The 20,094-nt window shown below is 37.4% G+C and overlaps 1 protein-coding gene across 1 annotated transcript in view; it reads right to left on the bottom strand.

The window, feature by feature from the left end:
• Positions 1-19,229, bottom strand: part of itga5 (integrin, alpha 5 (fibronectin receptor, alpha polypeptide)) — a 52,152-nt gene extending 32,923 nt beyond the window's left edge. The window contains exons 1-2 of the mRNA XM_082146177.1: positions 18,831-19,229; positions 3,474-3,604 (exon numbers count right to left, since the gene is read on the bottom strand). Of these exons, the coding sequence (XP_082002303.1) occupies positions 3,474-3,604; positions 18,831-19,027 (328 nt within the window). The 5' untranslated portion in view covers positions 19,028-19,229. The remainder of the gene's footprint in view (positions 1-3,473; positions 3,605-18,830) is intronic.
• Positions 19,230-20,094: the final 865 nt, after the last annotated feature.

Genomic DNA, 20,094 nt, shown 5'->3' with positions numbered 1-20,094 from the left:
CTCTCTCACTGCCAAAGTAAAGAAAACCAGCAGTCCTGCCCCTGTGAGATTCCTTACAACTGAAAACTCAAGTGTGTGTACTGCGCTCCAAGACACGGTATATGGAAGACGCCGTGTCCTCCTGGTGCGCAGTTGGGGAGGACAGTTTGTGGGACGAGAATCAGTCAACGTCAATGGAAGTGGACCGTTAAAACTAACAATTATCTCACTTTCCACATCATGGGTGAGGTGGGAAGATAAAGCTCAGTGGGGAAGGTGGGGGAAATGGTGTTGTTTGGTTACAGTTAGGGGAGAACTACCCAAAACTGGATGAGATTTGTGTCAGAACGACGACCATGATTATTTAAGACTTGGATGCAAGATACCAAAGAGTTACAGCAGTTGGGGATTGAATCTAGGCATTTTTCACATGTTTTACACACAAAAATTGAATGATGTTTGAAAACTAAAAGTTCTTGTGCAGCAATGAGTGCTTCTGTGAAAGAATTAGTACCTGGATTTGGTTAATGATTCATTGAACTGAATCTTTGACAGATATTCAAGCATTTTAATTGTGGAAATTAAACCAGACATTCTGTTTTGCTCAAGGCTAAATCCAATTCCATCTTAAATGTCACATAAAACGTTACATGTCTGAGTGGGTGGTTCTTGGCCAGAATATTCTGCAATTTAGACCAGACTTTAGTCTGGTAACATGAGACAAATTCTGATGTAACCAAGAGGATTAAAGAGGAAGTATTCCAACAATTAAGGCACCTTAAGAGACACCTCTGCTGTGATATACAGCCATTTTAATCAAAATTCCCCCGATTGCTAATCCTATGAGTGCTCTCAGATCCTGGAGTCAGGCCGAGATGACCTGGCCGACTCTCTCGTGGGATAGTGGAGGTGAGGAGGTCACACACACACACCTCTCTCTTTCAGCGATGAGAGAACCGCCCCATTAGTGGAGTATCTAGATCTGTGTAAGAGAAAGGGAGGGTCAGGAAGGGGTAGCGGAAGGCACGAGCCACATGGCTAAATTCAGTCATCACATCAAGCGTCTCTGGGGAGACGCCGAGAGACAGGGAAATGAGAATAGACAAGAGTCAACGCTCTCTCTCCTCCGATTCCCACCCACTCTCTTTACTCGTTTTCTCATTATTCTCTGTTATTTTCTTATCAGGGAGGAAGAGGAAAGGGGTCAGATCTGCAGACACGATTAGCTAATACTCTCTCTGATTGAGGGATGTTAGGCAGGAGGAAGGACAGTACTATGGCTTTTCTAAGTGGCCCACAAGAGGGTCACAATGACGCATCAGTGGCCGCAGGGTCAAGCCCAGATTTAAGTGGTGAGATCTTTATTTGATATACAGTATTTGCAGTGACTAAATGGCCGTAAACTAAATGGGTAAACTGTTAATAGAGTACAACAGTCATTTATTTTCTCCATAGCAAATTAGATTTTTAACAATAACATATAAACCTAGAAAGACCTAACATGAGCTCTTAAACAATGACATATGCTTTCAACAGTAAATAAATAAATAAATAAATAAAGGAAAACAAACCAAAACAAAACAGGAAAATAAAGGGAAAATTAACCTAGTCTCCTAACTTCTGAGACTAGAAAGACCTAACACAACCTATAAAAAAAAATCAAAATAAAATAAAAAATAAAAAAATAAAAAATAAAAAAAAATAAAATAAAAAAAATAATAAAATAAAATAAAATAAAATAAAATAAAATAAAATAAAATAAAATAAAATAAAATAAAATAAAATAAAATAAAATAAAATAAAATAAAATAAAATAAAATAAAATAAAATAAAATAAAATAAAATAAAATAAAATAAATACTTCCGGAACCAAGGGTGCTCAAAAAGGTGGTTATTGTCATACTTTATTTCAGGTTATTGTCTGACTGCTGAGACTAAAGAAAATTGCATAAAAACCACTTGTCAAAATATCAACCATTTCGGATCTGTCAGGATGTATTGACATCTAATTGAATGATCATTGGATAAGCATTAACCTCTAGGGCTAAACCAGCCCCTGCCATGCATCACACGTCACAGGGTATTAGCGTAACTCAATTATGCTCTTCTGCTAAGGCTATTGAGTTAAACCAAAACAAAATTATGTTTTAATTAAAGTCAAACGTAATAAAAAGAAGAGCATGACGTTTTACGTGACTCATAAGCACACAGCATGCTTGCAGCCCTACATAGCAAAATCTGCTATATGATGACGTCGCTGGCATATGCAGTGCATCATGAGAGAAAAATAATTATAAAAATGAATTTGTAAAAAGTTTTTGCTGGAACATTTCTCCCTTTGTTTGAGTAATATGCAGTAAATCACAGCTTGGATGTTCAGAGGAGACTGATTCCGCAGGAAGGAAGCCAAGAGTCTCTCACTGAGATTGTGAACATTTCATTGTCCCTTGACATGTGTTCTACATACTCAGCGACTTGGATCAGCTATTAAAACTCTGTCTGATTCAAGCAAGAGACAATTCACAATTGATATGTTTGTGAATTGAGTGTTTGTTGTGGTCTCTGCTTATTCTTTTTCCTGGTTGCTACAGTGCACAGAAATCTGAACCCTAATAAAAAGCATTTTTTATGTTTTACGTCACCGCCACAACATAAATTATTCTGGCATGGTGAGTAGCTCAACGACCAACAATGCGAGCAATGTCAACATGCAGGCACTAACAAGACAGCCACAAAACAGACAGTTCATATCAAGATCGAATATTTACAATTTTAAATTCTTCCTGTGACATTTTTTTCTTCCTGTAGGTAGTTTTTTTTTTTTTTTTTTGGACCAATAACATCAGATTTTTTCAGTCACGTGACACCATTCCAGATATATTTTTGCTCTAGATGTGAATATATGACTTCCAGAAACAAATGACATAAAACCATCTCTATTTACCCATTTAGTGTTGAGTGTTTAGCCTTCCATGTTGAGAAAAATCAAACATTTTAAGAAAATCTGAGCCTGCATATACATCAGGAAGTCTGCTTGAGCACTTGTCTGCTTTCTCTTCCTCTTCCATCACCCTCTCAGAGCAAAGTCTACACAAAGAAAGGCAGAGAGCTGTGCACCCAAAAAGTTGATAGCTTTAGGTGAAGCCACATAATGGAATGAGAAGATATCAATCAACACAGGGATTGTTTTGGAGAGGATGTAGAAACTTAAGTCAAAATACTGGATCCACTTTAAGTTCTGGTAAACCATTAGCAGGGCACATTGTGCACTAATTTAGCTGCGCAAGCTTGAAAAACTTGATTTGAGGAACAAAACCATAGTATGTATTCTAGTGATGCACCAATATTTTGACAAATTTCACAAAAAATTCAATTTGGTGCATCTAATTTAGTCTCAATACATCTTTTAGTGAACCCACATCACATGTGCAATATTGGTGTTTAAAAGGTTTCATTGTTTAAATGGAGCACAGCAACTGGTTAGTAAGACTTACCCTGTCTATCGAACTCTATGCTGCTGCATTGTGATTGGCCGAGGCTCCATGGACAGTAGAAGACTGATCCTCCTTCTCTGATGTTGGGCTGACTGGTGTTGGCTTTGGGTGCTCCAACTATAATACTCACACTGTTCAAGGAGGAAAAAAAGATGAAGGAAGATGTTAGCATACTAATAAGACTGATGAATATTTATAAGAGTAGGAAGTACAACAGTGTCCCAATTCACAAAAAGTCTATGGGACAATTTGTCAAAAGGTTTTGGATTCAAACATTAGAGCTGTAAAGAAACAATCCTTCTATGTTAAAGAAGAAAGATAAAAACATCAGTGTTGAGAAGCCATTTTATAACAGTGGCTTGTTTAAGCTACAGTCAAAATTGAAGATCTAAACTGAACCAAACAGAATTCATTGAAAACATGTTATGCTACATCGCTATGAAAATTTGCTTGTTATTGGAGAAGTTACAATATTATACATTATTAAAATTTAGTTATATTCGTAGAATTATGACTTTTAGTTAGCTTAGTTTGCCTAGAATTAAAAAAAGCTTGATATTACTCACATTTTCAGATTTTATTTAAGGGATAGTTCACCCAAAAATGAAAATTCTGTCATAATTTACTCACTCAAGTTGTTCCAAACCTGTATGAATTTCTTTCTTCTGCTGAATACAAAAGAAGATATTCTGAAGAATGTCGGTAACCAAACAGTTGATGGGTATGGAAAGAAATACTATGGAAGTCAATGGGGTCCATCAACTGTTTGGTTACTGACATTCTTCAGAATATCTTCTTTTGTATTCAGCAGAAGAAAGAAATTCATACAGGTTTGGCAAATGGTAGAACTTTCATTTTTGGGTGAACTATCCTTTTAAAATTAAAATATAATCTTTGAGGAAATGGACTGTCTCCTACCATACAGAGAGAAATTATGTAACAGTGTGGCCATGTGCAATGGTTAATAACTTGTTTGGCGACATGTGACCACCAACACACAACCACACACACCAATCCCACTGGGTAACAAGTCAATGAGAAAACAAGAGCCAAGCCTGCTAAAGTCGAGTTAGCTCTGCTCCTACAGCTGTTTTTCCCCCAGGGTTATTATAAACACATGAGCTGCAAATATCTGAACCCATAGAGACAAACAGCCACACATCTAAAAGCATGTTCTCTAATTAATGTACATGTTAAAACTTCACAAACTAAAACTTCTAAACAGAGAGAATAAACAATTGTAGTTGGAAAGGACGAGAGAAAGGAGGCGGAACAGCTGTTTAAAACTGCATTTTTACATTCTCTGAAGAAAATGTGAGCGCCAGGACATCGCTATGTGGTTTCTAAGGTGTTCTGATTGGTCTTTAGCAGGTTGCTATGTGGTTGCAAGGCGGTTGTATGTCTGTATGATATTCCGGTCTCTAAATATGGCTAAATTCCCTCCTTTTATGTACACTACCATTGAAAAGTTTGGGGTCAATAAAAACTTTTATTGCAAGGATGCATCAAATTCATCAAAAGTTATGTTAAAGAAATGTATAATGTTTAAAATTTTAAAAGAATGCTGTTCTTTTGAAAGGTCTCTTTAAAGAAAATTATCACGTTTCCACAAAAATATTAAGCAGCACACAACTGTTTTCGAAATCTTGAGCTGAAGGATCATGTGACATTGAAGACTGGAGTAATGATGCATAAAATTCAGCTTTGCCGTCACAGGAATAAATTACATTTGAAATATATTCAAACAGAAAACACTCATTTTAAACACTCAACAATTTCACTGTTTTTACTGTATTTTTGATCAAATAAATGCAGTCTTGGTGAGCAGTCTTTTGAACGGTAGTGTAAATCTATGGGATTTTTTCCACCCATTCTTATATCTACTGGGTGAAAACTGTAAGAATGATCATTTAGAAAGGTAATAACACATGGCATCTTGAGATTTGACATTTGAAACAAGCTCTCTGAAAAGTACCCAACAGTTAGACAGCCACTCCCACAGTCCCTGCTCTTCTAATCTGTGTCTAATTTTCCAAGAGCCGGCATGGATTGGTGCAGTGCCGCCATGACCTCATTGTCTGTAAACTTACTATCATCTTTCCTGTCATTAAGGCCGGTCCATTGAGAGATGGGGGATGGGGGTGTGGTGGAGGTGTTTGTGAGAGGGCAGTGAGGGCATCTCCAGGGGGGGTTAAGGTACAGGAAGAGAACACCCTTTCCTGCCCCCTGGGCCGGTCTCAGTGACGCGGAACAGAGGACTTCCTTACAAAGGCTGTATTCAGAAAACCCTCCGGTCAGCCATGGAGACTCAAGCCCACTTTAGATGGACTGTCGAGATAGAGTCATATAGGTAGGACCAGATGACCATTTAGGTCAAAAACAGCAGAGCAAACAGAAGACAGACAGTTGACCGCATCCTAAATGAGAGGGCTGGATTTTCTCAGCTGTTATTTCCAAAAAAACAATGTGTCTGGAGTCAAAGAGTTGAACAAAGTTGAGTACATCATCATCAAGGTCTATAGCTTCGTGGCCATCCTGTACTATGGAAATATATGATGTTTTGTAGCTCTTAAAAATCATTGTCATTAATTGAAAGCTGGAAATAAATTTATATTGAAATATTAAATGGAAAAAAAATTAACTGTAAAAAAAAAACTTGCTAAGTATTTGAAATAAATAGATTTAAGTTAAACTACAAAAAAGCACAACTAAAACTAATAATTTTAAAAATAAAATAATAATAATAATAATAATAATAAAAAGGACAAGCATTACTAAGAAAATAACACATTTACAAAAAAAAAAAAATGAAAACTGTAAATATAAAATTAAAAGGTCTATATAATCACTTTTTATTTTTGCTGTTTTTGCTTTGCCTTTGGAGTCATGGACAGTTTCCAAATTCTGCACTGAGAGGAACACCAGACAAAAAGGAAAAGGCCTGAACAATTGACTGACGGATAAATAGGCAGGACATTAAATGTGGAAATGTTTGTTAGGGTCTGTTTGTTTCAAGGCCACTACAAGTGGAGCAAAAACACACACATAAAAAAAGCAGACGTTCCATTTGTTTTTATAAAGGGGAAACCAAAACAAAGACCTCTTCCGGCTTGGAGAGAGTATCCAGTTTTTCCGCCATATGTGTGTATGGACAGAGGGAGAGTCCCAGAGGTGTTACAGAGCACTAGCTGAGGTGTAATGTCAATCCCAGATTCCCACAATGGCTTTCTCCAGGGAATTTAGAATTAAATGGTACATCTTGCAATATTCCTACTCTAGATATCATCGCTAATACCTTAGGGATGTCTAAAACTAAAATGTGAACAGAACAGGCTGGTCCACCACCTCATTTGAACCCAAGGACACTATGAATGAACTCAAGTGCACTAGTCTGATGAAATGTTATGTTGCTATGATGCATGTGAAGTGCGTCTAACAGCTGCAAATTCACTAAATTTCCCAAGCACTTTCACTCTTTTCCTCGAGTTCCTGGAATGCTGTACACTTACACTACCGCTTTGGCTGACTGCTCACAAGTGTACAGTTACAGTAAAGCTACAAACGTTCCACTTTTGTTATGATAAATTACACAAATTCAGTCTCACTATAGTTGAGTTTTATTATGAATGCCATTGGTAGTTTCCAAGCAATGCAAAACCAGTGCAAGTTAATGTTTTACATATTCATTCTTTAAAAAAGAAAACTAGAAACAAGGTTACCGTTTAAGCATAAACAAGTAACCGCCTTCACTTGCAAAACAAAAAGCTAATTACATGGCACACATTATGTTCGGTACATTAAGACATAAATATACAGTCAAATGTGCCACTTAAATTGATGTAAAATTATAATATACAAAACTCACCATCAAACACATAAAAGGAATTTTAGAAACACAAAATTGCTTTCATCAACAAGTGGAAATAACTGTGCCTAACACTCTAGCTAATGTAGCCTAAACCGTGCCATTTTGATAATGATCTGAAAGAACTGTAAATAAGAAACAATTAGCATGTAATGGGGGTTTATCTTATGGGGGGGATCTCATCTCTCCTAAACGTCCTTCTTTTCTCCATGCACTGAATGCTTAAACGTTGGGTTAACATTAGCATAATGATAAGAGCCAGATTGCTCTTGGCTAAGATGCTAGCTTTTTGTAACGGCTCCACATAAAATGAGAAAGACTTCAGGAGGCCTTCCAGCAGAGGGATTGCCAAAGTGAAGCTCACTTTAATTAAAACAATCTGGCCTTGTAAGAGAACAACAGAATGTTGTTTCAATGCAGTTATATGGAGAACAAATTTGGCTTTAACTGTTATTAGCATCTGTAAGTAGTTGGTGATCAGAATTATTTCGTAGGTCAGGTTATTGTCTTTGGAGGCTGTTGTCTTAAAGGGATATTTCAGCCAAAACTGAACCAATTCGGTCACCATTTACTCACACTCATGACATTGCAAACCTGTATGGCTTGCCTTCTTCTGCGGAACACAAAAGACTATATTTCGAAATTCGTCTCCGTTTTGTTTCTGTTCATCAATGACAAAAATAGGGCTTGGTTTTGTTTTGGGCCCATTTCACTTTTATATACATAAAAAAAAACACTTTGAAACATTCAAAATAGATTTTTTGAAAGGCATTTCAGAAGCGAAACACCAAAGAATCATTCACTCGATGCAAGGAATATGCAGTAAATAGAGTTAGTTTGATTTTACATTGATTTTTAAGAGTAAAAACAACATTAACAATCTTTGTGGTATCTCAAAAACAGACAACCGCTGACTCTAACCAAGATGCAAACTCCATTCTCAGTGTGGCTCTAATTAAGCTAATTGAGTTAGTCTGAAAATCAGGCTTGAATGTGTTACCACTAAAATGCTAAGCTTGCTAGATAGTCACCACTGAGGCAAAGTACGTCTTAACATTTAACCCATCACTTTTGAGGTTTGGTAATCAGACCAGAATTAAAGCTATAAAAATAAATTGGTGTGCCACATGTCATCTACTTAAGTTGTGGCAAGAAAATACTGGGTGAAAGACGCTGATAGCGCAAAACTAATGGCACGTATGGTTAGAGGCCATTAGATGGCAAATGCCTTAATTTCCAACATCTTCTGCTTAAAACATTCTCCCAGCCATTTCACACTTCATTATCATCCAGCTGTTTAACTTATGTCACTTGAACGCTGGTATAAAAGCTTGAGCTTGCCAAGAAACCACAATGGTTGCTAATGAAGGTGCAAGAAATTCACAATCAGACAAAACACACAAATCCGCCATCTGCCTCCATTATGAATGGCACAGAAATCTGCATGTGTTAAAAGCACACAAAAAATCCAGAAACAGGGAATTTTCTGGGAAACTTTATATACAACATTAGAAGTTACATGTCTACAGTTGCAAAAAGTTTGGGGTCAGTAAGATTTTTTAATACTTTAAGATTAATACTTCTATTCCGCAATGATGTATTGAATTTATCAAAAGTAACAGTAACACCTTTTATATATAAAACATGCATTTAAAATAAATGATGTTCTTTTGAACTTTCTTATCATCAAAACATCAAAAAATATTGATGTTTTCAACACTGACAATAATAAGAAATGTGTCTTGATTAACAAATCAGCATATTAGATTGATTTCTGAAGGATCATGTGACACTGAAGACTGGAGTGATGATGCTGAAAATTCATCTTTGTCATCACAGACATAAATAAAAATGTATACATATTAAATATACTTTAAATGTAATAATATTTCACAATATTACTATTTTTGCTGAATTTCATTCAAATAAACGCAGCCTTGGTGAGCTTAAAGGTATAGCGGAGGATCTTTCCAAATTTTAGATAAGACCCGCCCTCTCCACTTTTTGAAAAGTTTGATTGATTCACCAGAATGATTGACAATTAGGAGGACCAATAGTATAGGTTACCCACCAGGAAGTAAAACATCCTCTGCTATACCTTTAAGAAAGCTTAAAAAAAGATTGTACAACAAAAACAACAAAATAAATCAAGCTAACTGCAACTCAAAGTGTGCGCCAAGAACAATTCATTACCATCATTCACTTCTGTAAGTAACTTTATTTGTGATTATCCCACTTTTCCCGTGCCAAACAGATGTATATTAACTGATTGCAGTTTGTGGCCTTAGAAACATTTCTAAAAATCTATGCAAACAAAGTCGAACAATTATCCGGCTATTCAGAGGCATGTTGTTATTAGCAAAAAACGGTTACAGTGATAGCATGCCACGTCCTCCCAGAAGATGTGGAATGGATCCAAAACAAAGCATTCACTGTTGCAACTCTTGCATCTCAATGATCTCAATGAACTAACATTCTCAAAATCAAAGAAAAGCCAAAGTGAAATTCAAGGCCCGGACGGTTCGGTTTTGGGTCTTTTGCTCTTTGTGCGACGCCAGCGAGCTTTAACTGGGATGCCAGCCTGTCTCTGGATCGTTAAGCAGCTAAGCGGTTGCGATGGAAGCAGCTAATAATGAGACGGATAAAAGTGGGCCGAAGAAGCTCTGTCTGCGGCCCCTCGTCTGCTCGGTAGACCTGATCTGCACGTGCTCTATTCTGCTGTCTGGGAGCTGTGGCCCAAAGATGATGAGCAAAGCAGTGACCGCTGGGTCAGCTGGCACTGAGGGACGACAGCTCACTCACACAGCTGCCGCGCCAAGAGCCCTGAGGAGAACTGCATAGTAATGGAGGAAGACAACAGAAAGCGGTCACTAAATCTTATATTAATACAAAAATGAAACCGGCTCACATGATATAATGCAAGAAAATGAAACACACTCAGACTGTTGATGTAAATTACAACAATTAACTGATTCATTCACAGTCAAACTGTTTGAAATTTTTGCAAAATGCATTCAAGATGCGACAACCATCTACAGTTCCAACAGTAAAACATCACGGCCTTGTAAAAAAGTGCACTCGTGCAAAGTCTGCTGAAGTGTCGTGCTGGTCTGGAATAACCGTTAAATCTGCACACATGCCCTCGACTGTTGATCTGATAAACACCCCACCCCGTTTTACACAGGCAGATTTTAAATGTCATCACAAAAACATTTCCTCTCAAAGGATATGGTTTAAATTAACATAATATACCAGGTGCTGAGATTACAGCCAGATATAGAGCACTTGGCTTGACTCGCAAAGACCCAGCTCTGCATTACCTGCTATTAGGCCTGGGCGATATGGCAAAAAAATAAAGATTTTCAGATTGATTGACCGAATCACGATTTCGATTTCCGATGTTTAACTAGTCAACTTAAAAACATAACAATATGATTCAAGTAACATTATCTTTTAAAAAATGATATTCCAAGTGCACCACACCTGAAGTGATCGACATTTACACAATGTAAAACAAACAACTTTGTTAAATTTTGTTAAATATCTTTGCAGAAAATATGCATGAAATATGAAGGCAAATATTGTACAAACTTATCTTAAACATATCCTATACATACCTATATTTTTTATCCAAATAGTATTAGCAATAAATATCACCAGTAAGAGGCTATTATTAAAAGCAAATGCTTTGTAAAAACAGAAAATAACAGCACCTTTCAGCCTGTCACCATCATGCAAACATGAAATATCAAACATACAGTAGTAGGCCTAGTTCTTTACAGGTTTTTGTATTCCATTGTGCTATTTTTCCTATTGTTTTTATGTTTGGCAGACGTGTTTGGCTGTTGCACTCATGTCTCGCGTCTTTTGCACCGTCTCCCCATGAAACGGCATTCTAAAAACGTGGTGCTCAAGTTAAAATAAATTAAAGTCACGTCTAATAACTTTGCTATTTTTTTTTTTATTCCACTGCCTGTGTCTGGGTTTTTTCAACGCATCATATGGTCGGATCATTTTCTTGTCTTAACTGTTATCATTGCTGAATTGTCAACATGTCTAATTGTAATGTACATTTGCTAAAAAAAAAATTATTAAAAACGTGATTTCTCAATTATTAAAACATAATAAAATCATGGCAAAACATTCAATTCAAATTAATTGAAAAAAAAAAAATCCCCCTACCAGCCCTACCTGCTATGCTACTTAATGTACTAGCTATGAAACCAGAAAGTTATCTGGACGTACTACATTCACCATGTTATCATTGTCACGTGATCTACATCGTCAGTTGAGTCGCTTCACTACCATTCACAAATCCCCTATAGGATTGTAAAGTATCCATTGGATACACAGTTCAGAATCTTGGCGAAATCCAGGTAGGTCATCCAGGTACTTTTTTCGTCTACTGTTTTATGAATACTGTAAATTCAGACATACTACTCTTTTTCTTTTTTTTTTACAATATTTTTCACCTACTATTTAATATGGATGTATGTGACTTCGGATGCAGGCATTAAGCAGATTCTAAGCAGGGATTTGATGTCCCCACATTAACAATGGACAAAAGTTCTCATTTTAAAGAACAAACTACACCTCTTTTAGGAGAAATCAGTCTGTAAAATGAATCTAAGAAAGCACAAGCCTTGTCATTCAACGGCACACCACATTTTGTATGTGACACGACAACATTTAAAGCACCCCATGACATTTACATAAACACAGAGTGTGGTTTTACCTCTTAAATCTCTTGATACCAAATTGTAACCCCAGCCCCCAAAGAGCTATAATTCACACATTCACACAGACCAAAAAACATCCCATAGCGAGTTGCAACTGTTGGCCATCGACACCTCCGAGGGAGCTTTCTCAGCATGGAGTCCCATCTTCACACTTGAAAAGAGTAAAAGGGGCCATCATCAGGTCCAAACAATTAGCATCAATCGCTCACCTTTGCATGCTATGCCTCACGTCCTTTGTTTGTAATCCTGCAGGCAATAAACAGGCCATCTAAATGCCGGATGATTGGACATTCATTGTCGTTGCCAGCCCAGCAGGGGCCTGGTAAACCAGAACAGAACAGATCAAGATGATAATGATCTACCCAAAATGTTCATCAAGAACAATGGAGATCTGCAGTACTCCAGGCGGTAACCCAAGGCAATTGTGGAGCCCAATGGCTAAATGTCTGCAAAGTTGACTGGGGCATTTGTTCTACCGTGATCGAACACATGCCTGTTTTTCCACCAGAGCACATGTACACCATTGCACACAAGAGCCTATTATACGGGCCTGCCAGGTCCCATGAGGTCATAAAAAGCAGACAACTTGTCAATGGTAAAGACAACCTAACCCACAGTCCCAATCAGCTAAGGTTGCACCCATTAACCTGCAAAATAAAGGACTATAATTTTACAACAGGCCAATCTGATTGACACCACCATCGGAGCCAAATGTCATGAAGCCAAAAGAGCTAAACAAGGCTTTATCATGAAGCAAACGAGCCCAAAACATGAATAAATAAATAGAGATTTAAGTCACATGGAAAAGTTTTGCTACTGAAAACAGCAAACCTTTCAACCAATGCACAAAGACCTCTATTGTACCGACTCCATGGAAAACACTAGTCGTCGTAGGGAGAACCTGGGTGAAGAATAGCTTGGCAGCCAATGTACACACACCCATATCCAGCTGGATGCAAGACTATGGACAACAGACAGCCTAATCCAAGGAGGAAGAGTAGAAATGATAAACAGCAGACGAAACCCTGGTTTAGCTAAAGTGGGTCCTCTGTATTTAGCAAAGGCAAACTGAGCTCAAGGTCTGAGGTAAATATTGATCTATCAATGACCTTCTTAGAGAGGGTAAACTTTGTGAGAATGATGACCACAGCTGAGGACGACCTACTGTACTCTATATCACGGCCAAACCATCTTGCAATTCCAATATGCTGTTCTATACAAGACCAGGGACAGATTCATGAAACATTCTTAAGAACAAGATTCTTCTTAACTTTAATTACTTTCTAATTTTTTAACACAAAGATAAGTGTATTACCCAAAATACTACTTAAAGGATTAGTTCACTTTAAAATGTAGATTAGCCCATGATTTACTCACCCTCAAGCCATCCTATATGACTTTCTTCTTTCAGATGACTACAATCGGAGTTATATAACAAAAATATCCTGGCTCTTCCAAGTTTTATAATGGCAGTGGATTGCAACCAACAGACTGAAGCTCAAAAACATGCATCCATCCATTGAAACGAACTCCAAACAGCTTATGTGGGTTAATAAAGGCCTTCTTAAGCAAAATTACGAGTTTGTGTAAGAAAAATATTCATATTTAACACGTTACAAAGTAAAATTCTAGCTAGTTCCGGCCAAACGGTCATACGCAGTCTACTTCCCCCTAATGCGCAACTTATGAAATTTATGACATTAGAAGTAGCGTAGTGCGTCATGGCGTAGCGTAAATATCAGAAATATGTTGCATTACTCGCATAAGTTACGCTTTACACTTAAGTGGAATCCGAATGTTCGTTTGGCCAGAAGCTAGTTATTTTCCTTTATAAAGTTTTAAATATTACCATTTTTCTTACAGAAACTCATTGTTTTTCTCCAGAAGGCCCTTATTAACCCCCCGGAGCCGTTTGGAGTTTGTTTACGATGGATGGATGGATGCACAAGCTTTAATCTGTTGGTTGCAATCCACTGCCATTATAAAACTAGGAAGAGTGAGTCATGGGCTAATTTTCATTTGAAAGTGAACTAATCCTTTAAGAATGTTCTTATCTTTCTCCTTAAGTTTGTTCTTAAGACTAAATTTCAGAAGAATTCAAATTCTTGAAAGGAATGCTCTTAAAATAATCGTAAATAACTTTAGGTTCGGATAACCTTCAACTTGTCTTAAATCCTCAAAGGCAAGATGTTTAATTAATTGATTGGGTTGTTTCAAATATTAAGAATGTCAGCATAACACTAGCTACATATAAAACACATTACTACAACAAAATTAAAAAGAAACAAAAGATTGTGAGGTGATTGCTATTTAAAGGTTAATAGATGGACAAATATATTGTTCAAACTTACCAGTGTAAAGTTTCGAATTTGTTGTATTAGACAAGGCAATCTCACAAATAAGATGGTATACAATCAGGACTTTAGAATTTTTTTCAAGAATTACACTTAGGGATATTCTTAATTATTATAATTTTTTTTTAAAACTTATCTCAAGAACTTACTTTCTTTTTCCCCCTCACTATCAGAGAAAACCCTGTGGTTTTGATAGCCAACGCAACTTGGTAAACCTCAACTTTGTGAATCTTTGGGTAATAAAATACACTGAGGCAGGTGAGAAAGTTTTTTATGTTTTTACAGTAATATTCCTGCCATTGTGGCTGTAAATTTGTTGCCTTTGGCTGCTAATGCAGACAGTCCAGCTCCTTGGATTCAACCACAAGCTTCAAACGCTCGCCAACAATCATCAAACACCAAAAACATATTTTTGAACATCATAAACACAAAAGGAATTTATGCATAGTCACACATTATTCTCTGAAAACAACACTCATCATCCGGAGCCACGCAAATCCCAGCAGGAACAGAGAGGGTGGTATTCGGTTTCTATTGTTTCTGCAATATAAACATTTCAAATAAAGCTATTTAGATTTCTGACATTCAACCCTACATCCAGACCCTGATCTTTGCCCTTTCACAGTACAGAGGATCATCTTCTTATCCAAAGGTAAAGAATACAGAGACTGAGGAATGTGGTGCACATCACCATTTGTGGTGGTAGAAGAGTTTTAACTTCACTGACATAGAAACTGTTGGATCTCTGATGAGAACATATACAAGGAGACACGTTGCAATAATCAACCAGAAGACATTTCAATTCAGCTCAAATCTAGTGAACAAGTGGGACTTTTAACAGAGTCACAATTCTTCAGGACAAATTAGGTTTATATACCAGACCAACCGGAGGAGGCCCCAACATAGGACTTGTGCTGTTCTTCTCTCAACGTTCAAGAACCATAAATTTCTCTTCCATGTATATAGCTGTAGAGCCCCCTGACACCAAGATCGTGAACCCTGTCCTCGGGCAGTTCTCTGTGGTGGTCTGCACACTAGCTAATTCTATTAGTGCGTGCCAAGGAGTGCTATTCTCCTCAGACCTATACATGCCCCTTTGAGGCCAGACTATCAGGGAGTCTGTGAACGAAGCGAGGAGTGAATGTTTTGTCAGAAAGGAAGATATAGAGAGCAAGAGAATGAGAGAGAACATGCAAGACAGAGAGTTTATTCCTGACACCAGATTCTTTTTTTTTAGACAAAGCTGTAGACAAGCTTTTTTTTGCCCCAATTTGACAATGATTTTACCAAAATACACGTTAATCAAACCACTACTTTTTGAAACACACAATAATATGGATGCACTTCAGGACTGCGTTTCCAAAAAACATAGTTAGTCTAAATAGATTGTAGAAACCATATATTTGGCACCAATCTGTTTAATAATTCTTACTGCATAGACGATCTGAAGTCTTGTAGACTAATTGTCTTGTATTAGTGAATTTGGTGAAATTGTTACAAAAGATGCATTTGATAGCAGTGGTGCTTTAAATTGGATAAAATAATATGACTCACTTATTATTTTTAATTAAATAAAAATGTCTCTGGTAAAAATTTAAGCTAAAAAAAAAAAAAAAAAATCTGGATCAGTTAGTCATTTTCAATAGCCCATAGACAGCTATTGGGCAGAATGGCCGACTAGTCAACCATCTATCACATACAGCACCGGAAAACTTAGAAATACACATTCTATCAAACGCCTGGGAAGAAAACTCTTGATATTGTGCATTCTTTCACCCCTTCACTCAGCCTCCACTTTGAGGCCCATCCATCCTCCTCCACAACGACATCTCAGGAGTGAAAAGTTCAGATGAAGTCATTGCTGAGAGAGCTTCCTCTTGCCATGACTTCACAGTTCATAAGAATTAGGCCAATATACTGCGTATAGGAGTGGGTGGGGGTGGGGGTGGGGGGGGTGTACAGTCTAGAGTATTAGACTGGAATAGAGGGTGAGGAGTTTAAATACCATGCCGAATTACATCATCAGAGACCCACACGCTTATAGGTGCACACACACTCCTCTGACTCATTCAACCATGCGTCATGCTCTAAATCATCCGCTGCTTCTGAAATTCATCTATGCCAGACAGACACCCTATGGCAGGCTAAAACAAAAGCTGGAGGGTCTGCTTTAGAGAAGGTGAGCAATGTTAGAGGAAAGGAAAGGGCTCCCTGAAAACAACGCCCCCGAGAAACCAGAGCCAGCGTGAGCCCACTCTGACTAAAGCCCCTCTACAGCTGTGCACGGCCAGACACAGTCCAGCAGACAAACACAGATGGAGATGGCTGATTGTGGCATGTTCTAGTCAGGGCATGAGTGAGTTGATTATTACTGCAATCATACCTCCGAGTCCGAACAGTGCTGCGCAGCTGTCTACAGCTTGAAAAGAGAGTAATGCAGCCAAAGGGCAGGGAAACCCAACAGATCAGCAGTGTGATTGAATGGCATGCCTCATACTCTGTGATTTCCCCTTGGATTTATCACCTCATATGCCAAGATAATATCTATGGGTTGAAGGTAATCATATGGTCTTTCAATCACAGCTAGATTATATTTACGATTACTGCTGCTCCATTCAACAAAATTCTCCATTCAAAACTGTGCCGAAGGCAGACTGCCGGTATTTGGGGGGTACATTTAAAGCACCTTATACCTCATACTGACTTCTAGGGTAATATTACTAATCAGTAAGCACTTAAGGGATAGTTCTGATGAATCTGTTATTTACTCATGGGACTTCATTTCCTCTGTGGATAACAAAAAAAGATATTATGAAAAATGTGTGTGTACTTTCCATATATTAAAAGTAAATGGGGCCCAATGTTATTTTTGGATGCCTTTATCATATAGGCAAAAACAGTTAAAACATTCTTCGAAATATCTTATTTTGTGTTCTACTGAAGAAATAAAGTCATCCATATTTTTGCCAACATGAGTAAATTACAGAATTTTTAAAACTATTCCTTTATCATGAAAGATATCACCCAGACTCAGTTAATCAGGATATTAGCTGAGTAATGAAGCATCACTTTAAATTTGTCTTTGAAACTCTAAAAGTGAGTGGTGTGACTTAAAAAAAAAAAAAAAAAAAAAAAAAAGTTTAAAACGAACACATAGCAGATGACTAGACTACAGATCAGAGATCTGAACTTTTGGCTTTTTCCCCCACATAATCTAGCAAAGGTCATCTTTGAATGGTTGGAGATTCTCATGCTAGATTATGCAGAAGACTTTAAGTGACCATAACACGTGCAATCAGAGATAATTATGGGGGGCAATCTTTGCATTCCTTTTGAGAAGAGCTGGTACCTTACTGTGACTTCATCATAATAACCACTAGTGACGTCCTATAAATGGAAAAACCACCAGCGATGCCACTGACAGGTACATGTGTTGTCATCCGCTCACATGTAAGCATGCACAAACACTTCAGGCTTGCACTACACAAACACTAAACCACACTTTTAGGACTGTCGCTCCCCAACTGTGGTAATGTGCTTTGATGTAGCCTAAATGGCAGTGCACAGACTGGGTTGGGATTGTAAACAACAGTTGGGGGATACCCCTGGTTTCATTGCCCCTTGGACTGGTCAGTGTTAACACTGAGCTCTAGAAGACTGTAGTACATGATGTAAGAGAAACACACTGAATCAATGAATGAAGTAGGTTAAATTTAGGACAATGGTTTTCAACCTTCACAGACCCAGACCACCAACCCAAACTCTCAGCCAACCCAGGGACCAAATTCATTTATTCTTCTTCTTATGGACATTAGCTAACATTACTATAATAAATATATCAAAAAACATTGGTTAGAAAGTTATAAATCAATTAACTGTTAAAAATATCCATCTATGACATACTATATCTTCTCTATGGACCCATAGAGTAGGCTACATTCAGAGACCATTGGTTGAAAGCCTAGGCTTTTTCATCACATTGATAAATAAGACAGTAGGCTACATTTCTTGGATTTGAATGACAATAACCCTTCATACTATGGTATTGTACTTCATACTGTGGTAAAACCCTCTGTTCTGACGACACAAAGGTGTCACTACATTATCATTTCTAATTCCCATTCTAATTCTTTAAGATAAAAGTGCATATGAGTCAAAAATGACATACATACAGTAATATCAGGATGTACAGCAGCAATATCAGGGAGGACAAAACACCTATCAATAGTGATGTTTGGCATTTAAAGTTATTTAATAGCATTAAAATGGTAATACATTTCGTATATTAAACAGCTCTATGGTGGGCAATGATCAGTGAACTTGGTCTAGTTGTAATTTTCTTTGAATGCACGCCAAACCTCTTCAAATGCAATATGTGAAATCAAAGAAGGAAACCTACCTTGACCCAGTCATATAAAAGTCCACCGAGTACCCGAAGTAACTACCGTTGGGTCCGTTATACACCGCTGGGTTCTCCACATCCAAGTTGAAGGCAACAGACAAAGGTAGAAGAATCAAGAGTGAAAGTCCCATTGGAGAGCATTTCGGGTTGTGAGAAGACGCTGAAATCTTTGAACGGTGCCTCTTGGAGCCCATTGTAATCGTTATGTCACAATCCACTTCTTTAATAAACTTATTTTAGAACAAAAGGGGGCACTTGAACGGAATCCTCCTGAAGATGCTGCCTCACGCAAATCTCATGCCTCGGATGAAGTGTATCAGCTTGATCCTTATTTTTCCAAGCGCTCTATACGCGCCTCCGTCTATCTGTCCCCTTCTCTCCTTTCTGCGTCCTCCCTCAAGCTTAATTGAAGGGGTATTAGGAGGAGGAGGTTCAGTTCTTCCACTCGTGACAAACTCCCATAAGAGGTGGAGCTAAGCACAATTCACAAAGTGGGGAAACAGAGCGGTACAATATTGAGATTGATAACTTCATCAAATGAAGGGAAATACATTGCAAAAGCAGCAGGATAAAATGGCTATAGGCTACAGCAAAGAGACAAATAGTGAACTATACAAACGCATTACACCTTATAACTTAACGTATTAACCTTTTAGGGCTCATTTCTCGAAATAAATGCATTTTACAAAAGCTGATTTATTTTTTTATTTTTTTTATTAGGGTAGGCCTATTTATGGTTTTGTAAATATATATATTGTATATAATATACTGTAAATATATTTACTTGTGTAGCCTACTTTTTAATACTGATACAATATCATGTTCACTAAAATAAAATAAAAATAAATTAGCCTAAATAAAAATTATTTTACAAATAAAATAAAAAGAATACTAAACAAGAAACGGAGAAAAGTGAGACTTGTGACATGTTCCACAGTTCATCTGTCCACTTGAAGGACTATTTGCATAGTTGTTAAAGATAGCCAAATAAATGATTAACCCTTTAAACAACGAAAGAGCTGTTTGCAAAGTCCGTTATCCTCCAAAAAACGATCTCCAAACTTGTTGCCTTCAACATGAACCTTCTCGGCATCGAGTTTATAGACGCTTTATGCTGATAAAGCTTGTCAAGCCATCACAGAAGTATTGAAGCAATAGCCTACTAGAAATTCCGCATGTGAGTCTGTGTTTTAATTTGGAGAAATGATGTTTATAATATACAAGCGTGTACACTGAGCAATCTCCATTTATAGATCTGACA

The sequence above is a fragment of the Leuciscus leuciscus genome, assembly GCF_965113295.1.
Source record: "Leuciscus leuciscus genome assembly, chromosome: 18".
Taxonomy (NCBI): domain Eukaryota; kingdom Metazoa; phylum Chordata; class Actinopteri; order Cypriniformes; family Leuciscidae; genus Leuciscus; species Leuciscus leuciscus.
Note: the sequence above shows the minus strand (reverse complement) of the source record. Positions and strands in the feature narration are given on the sequence as shown.